Raw genomic sequence first — 4,909 nt, 5'->3', positions numbered from 1 at the left:
ATGTGAAAATGCTATCACGTGAAAAAATTGCATGTAATTTTGGCATGAATAGAAGGTTTTTGTTTTGGTTTTTTAGAGGGTCAAAATATTGTTCCCTTGAGGGTTTGTATTTGAAGGCTAGGGTGCTTTTTGCCATAAAGTTTTTCACCATCTTGAAGACACTTTCTTGATACACAACACGTTATGAGGCATCGAATTTTTGAGCAATATAGACCACTCATTGTTGGAATATTTGTGCAAGTCTCCAAATTACAAATCTTTCTTTACCATTGAGTGAATTTTTGAAGACACTAAATTTTTTTTAGTGTAAAAAATAAATAAAAAATCAAGCATGGCCCTCTCTATATATACATGTGTGTATGTACATGGCAGCTCTCCCTCTCTCTCTTTCTATATATATATATATATATATATATATATATATATATATATGTATGTATGTATGTATGTATGTATGTATGTATGTATATATATGTATGTATGTATGTATGTATATACACATACATACATACATACATACATACATATATATACATACATACATACATACATACATACATACATACATATATATATATATATATATATATATATATATATATAGAAAGAGAGAGAGGGAGAGATGCCATGTACATACACATATGTATATATATATATATGTATGTATATATATATATATATATATATATATATATATATAGAGAGAGAGAGAGAGAGAGAGAGAGAGAGAGAAAAGAGAGAGAGATGTCATGTACATACACACATGTATGTATAGAGAGAGCCATGCTTGATTTTTTATATATTTTTTACACTTCCAAAAAAAATTAGGGTCTTCAAGAATTCACTCAATGGTAAAGAAAGATTTGTAATTGATTTGTGATTTGGAGACCCGCACAAATATTCCAACAATGAGTGGTCTATATTGCTAAAAAATTCGATCCAACAATGAGTGGTCTATATATAATGTATTTCTTAATATATAGACCTGTCTATATATAATGTATTTCTATATGAAAAAAGTTCTACTGGACCTAGGCTCAAAAAAAAAACTTGAAACTACCCACAACCCACAACCTCTTTTGTCATCTCTAGTTTTGGAGACCTGCTAGCCGCCTGCATACTGCAACAAATCACGGAGCACTGCTAAGAAAAAAAAAACTTGTTTAAAAGGGTCGTACTCCGTGCATTTTGAGCTTTGATTAATTAATCACCTTGTTTGTTTCTCTGTGTACATAATTAGAGTCTTTAGGTTGCTGGTTTAGCAATACAGACATGGAACTTGGCATCTCTAGTGTCGATAGAGTAAAAGATTGTTATTATTGTTTTCTGAAAGTCGCAACGTTTTATGCGCAGCGCATATATTATAGGGAATGGTGAGCTGTTAGCAACAGCAATACCACGTGATTCGACCACGGGTATGCAGCTACAAGTGCATTCTGGCATGCACTGAGGGTTACTTTTTGGCCACGGTAGCATGGAATCTATCTCCACTGCGACTGGCCTTAACAAGAGGCTAAACTTCATTAACGCCGTGATTATGTTGGCCCATATCGCTAACTTGGACGCAATTAGTCCTAATGGCATGTTAAGCGTGATCTGCGATTCTGTTTCTGAACCAAACATCCAAGCAATCCTAAGCCCCCATAGAAAATCGCCGCAGTAGCAAAGCTCAAGGCAAGCACCTGCAAAAAGCACGTTTTGAAGACTCTAATTAGCCCCTTCAGACAACCCATCAACCTAAGCTTTATAATTATTAGCAACTGAAAGGTTTTTGGCACAATTGACAGGTTTTTTTAGCTCTAAATTAAGCTCATAGAGTCATATTATAATACCTTTGGGAAGTTTCTTCTGTCAATCATGGAGGTTCGGATGCTGGGGAGGAGGATGTTGGCGCCGTAGGTGAAGAGGTAGATGCCGGAGGCGACAGGCAAGCCATCCAAGCACAGCAAAGGGATGTTCTCGCGAATACCAACGTTATCAAGCGAAGCCGCCCACAGCAAGGCAAGCAAGACCATGATAGAGCTAACTATGGAGGAAGCCGAGACCCAAGCCAAGGATCTCAAGTTGCTTATCAACACGGTGGGCAGCAGCACCAGGGTGGCCAAGAACGTGAGAAAATAACGCCCCCTCAAGCCCATGATCCCAGCTTGCTCGCATTTGGAACTGCCGACACCAAATTGTCGCTCAATGTTGGACACCACATTACTTCGTGTTATGCTCACACATAACAAAACATCCGCACATACATCCATCCCATGACACATACATACATCCCTATTGCGCACACACATCTATCTTTTGACACAAACCCCTCAAAAATGCATGAACATGCATGCGAACATACATCCAAACATATATTCATTGATTCACTCACTCACTCCGCCATGGATCATAGCACAGCATCCACACATGCGGGTATACACAAAGAGAGATATCCACACCTAAATCCATCTGAATACACACACATCCCCTCAGTCGTCAAGTTCATACCGTATGGGCCAATGCAAGCACAGATGCAGAGCCATAAATGAAGGAAGGAGTCAGAGTATCTTACCTATGAGTAGGGCTAAACAGTTAGCGATGGCGTGGAGAGTACCGCAGTCTCCCTTAGTTGCAGGCTGGGGATATATTTCATGCGCTTCCCCTTGTCGTGTAGCGGGGAAGTGCATGAAACACTGTCCCTATAGCTGCCAGCTGTCGGCCTCCTTTGCCAACTCAGCACGCTAGTACAACTCAGACTTTTCACACCACACCAACTCAGCACGCAACCACCTCAGCTAGCCCTCACGCGGACCCATCATCTGCAGGCTGCAAACCGCCATTCCTCTGACTACGCAGACTCGTCTCACCAACACTCCCCATGTTACATTAAATTCTTGCTTTTAAGGAATTAAAAAATACACCTTCTTTGCTTGCTTCCCTTCAAGCCAGTTGCTTCTAAGACAAGCATTTGTAACTGCTTGCATTGACCCAGTGATGGCGGTATTCCACCCACGCAAACACATTGTTTCTCAAGTCAAGAGTGAGGAGAGCGGAAAGATTTCTCAATTTGCCGTTGAGTAGGTTGAAGGAGAGGTTGAGGTGTTGAAGGGCACTGTGGGGGAGGAAGAGGCCACTGGTGGGTAGACTGCCGGCGGCACTACTACATGGTAGCCTAATACCGGCGCTTATACCGACGTCATTGAATGGGGTCTAAAAAAGCCCCGTCACATCGGTATAAACGCCGGTATATGCGCCAGAACGACGATGTCGGTATAAGCGTCGGGGAACAATATCGGCGCCTATACCGGTGTCTATACCAACGTTTCACCGGCGCTAATACCGACGGCTATACCGGCGTTTATACCGGCTACTATACCAGCACTTATATCGGGGTGTATACCTGTCCCTATACTATACCGGTGAATATACCGGTGCATATACTGGGGAATATACCGACGCTGTACCAAATTTTTTTTTTTGGACAGAATAGTGTTGCCTGGCTGCCTGCAATGAACACGATCAACAACAGCAAACAGACAGCACCATTCTGTCTAAAATAGAGCACAAAAACAACCGTGCTTGTTTTTTTATTTTTGAGATCGATAAGCAAGAAATTAAATTAAACATTAATACTCAAGAATCTTTTGATCATATACCATTAGTTTGAAGGTCATCTTACATCATGGTAATGCCTCCCAATTGACGGTCTCTCCTTCTTCTTCAAGCATCTCAAATAAGGCCACAAGGCCATGTTTGTGAGCGTACTACTCCTCTCGCCTACTTGGTGGGCGATTCATGGCCAACTCCTACACAAACGATTAACAATTATAACTTTTAGAAATCAACATTTAGCCCACATACATACATTTACATAAATAAAATTGCTACAAATACTTATGAATTCATGGCGCATGGTTTCGTAACCACCACTCCCAAGATGAGAAGCCCCTACTGTTTGGAGTCTTGCCCTTGCCGCCTCTCTTTGTTGTTGAAACCTCTCTGGTGTCTCTGTGAGCTCCTGAGCAATGGCTGCCCACTCCCTGTCATCTAGCCAAACAGGTTTCTCTTTCCCCTCTCTAAATGCATCCCTCGCTTCTGACCTACGATGCCCCATCAAAATGCGAGCTGTATACTGTATCCAATTAGAGACGACATTCAAAGGGTCAGATGGCTGAAACTCTTGCTTTATCTTTGTATTTATATAATTTTTCTTCCCCTTATCTTGCTGATCCCATTTAGTCATGACAGAGTCGTGAAACTGTATAGTGCACAATTGTCGAATGCGTGTCTTCATTGCCTTCCCTGCACTATTCATTATTGGTGCCCCATCCCTAATTGTGTATATCTTGCTGTTGTCATGGTCATGTGCACCCCAGGGAGTGGAAGGTGGCCCTATGGGTGTGCTATCAACAGATGAGAGCGAAGGACGACGCTCACGTGGTGATGGTGTCACAGCATCTGTGGCACTACCACCACAACAACCTCCCCCTGAAGACCTACTACGTGAGTGACGTCTATGTGAAGAGGTGGTAGATCGAGCTGTAAGAGGAGTGGAAGGCTGTGTGGTATGAGGTGTGGGAGCTGCTGTCGTACCCACGGGTGTGGGAACTGGCGTCGGGAAGCCAGATGGTGAGGCAGATGTCCCTGCTCCAGAACCCCAATAACTCTGAGCCATGGGTCTCTGCTCTGGAGTCATGGACGAAAGAAAACCATATAACTGCTGGGGACTCATGCCCTGCGGTGTAGGATTAAATGAGAAATCAGGACTGTAGTCGTAGGGCGGTGAGTCACCCATGGCCTGTTGGACAAAAAACCATATGACAAACTTGTGCGAAATGAAAATTACACGGTAAACAATGAAAGAACCATATGACAAACATTAACAATGATAAACAACAATGGTAAACTATATCAACTTGCACCTACA

General features: G+C 42.1%; 1 protein-coding gene across 1 annotated transcript; it reads right to left on the bottom strand.

The window, feature by feature from the left end:
* Positions 1 to 1,068: 1,068 nt before the first annotated feature.
* LOC147617240 (amino acid transporter AVT1C-like) lies at positions 1,069 to 2,168 on the bottom strand. The gene is made up of 2 exons (XM_086776369.1): positions 1,833 to 2,168; positions 1,069 to 1,682 (listed from the first exon to the last, which is right to left on the bottom strand). The coding sequence occupies exons 1-2, from the start codon at positions 2,136 to 2,138 to the stop codon at positions 1,575 to 1,577; spliced, it is 414 nt and encodes a 137-aa protein (XP_086632495.1). The 5' UTR covers positions 2,139 to 2,168; the 3' UTR covers positions 1,069 to 1,574.
* Positions 2,169 to 4,909: the final 2,741 nt, after the last annotated feature.

This window comes from Cibotium barometz, chromosome 37, assembly GCF_041138505.1.
Source record: "Cibotium barometz isolate CiBa-2024 chromosome 37, ASM4113850v1, whole genome shotgun sequence".
NCBI lineage: Eukaryota > Viridiplantae > Streptophyta > Polypodiopsida > Cyatheales > Cibotiaceae > Cibotium > Cibotium barometz.
This window is presented reverse-complemented; position numbering and strand designations above follow the sequence as displayed.

Bases quoted from the DNA above. Each gene is read 5' to 3' on its own strand.
- LOC147617240 (XM_086776369.1), bottom strand. From the start codon at position 2,138: ATGGGCTTGAGGGGGCGTTATTTTCTCACGTTCTTGGCCACCCTGGTG. The intron at 1,683-1,832 runs GTATTATAATAT...TGCTTTTTGCAG, and splicing joins ACAGAAGAAACTTCCCAAAG to GTGCTTGCCTTGAGCTTTGC.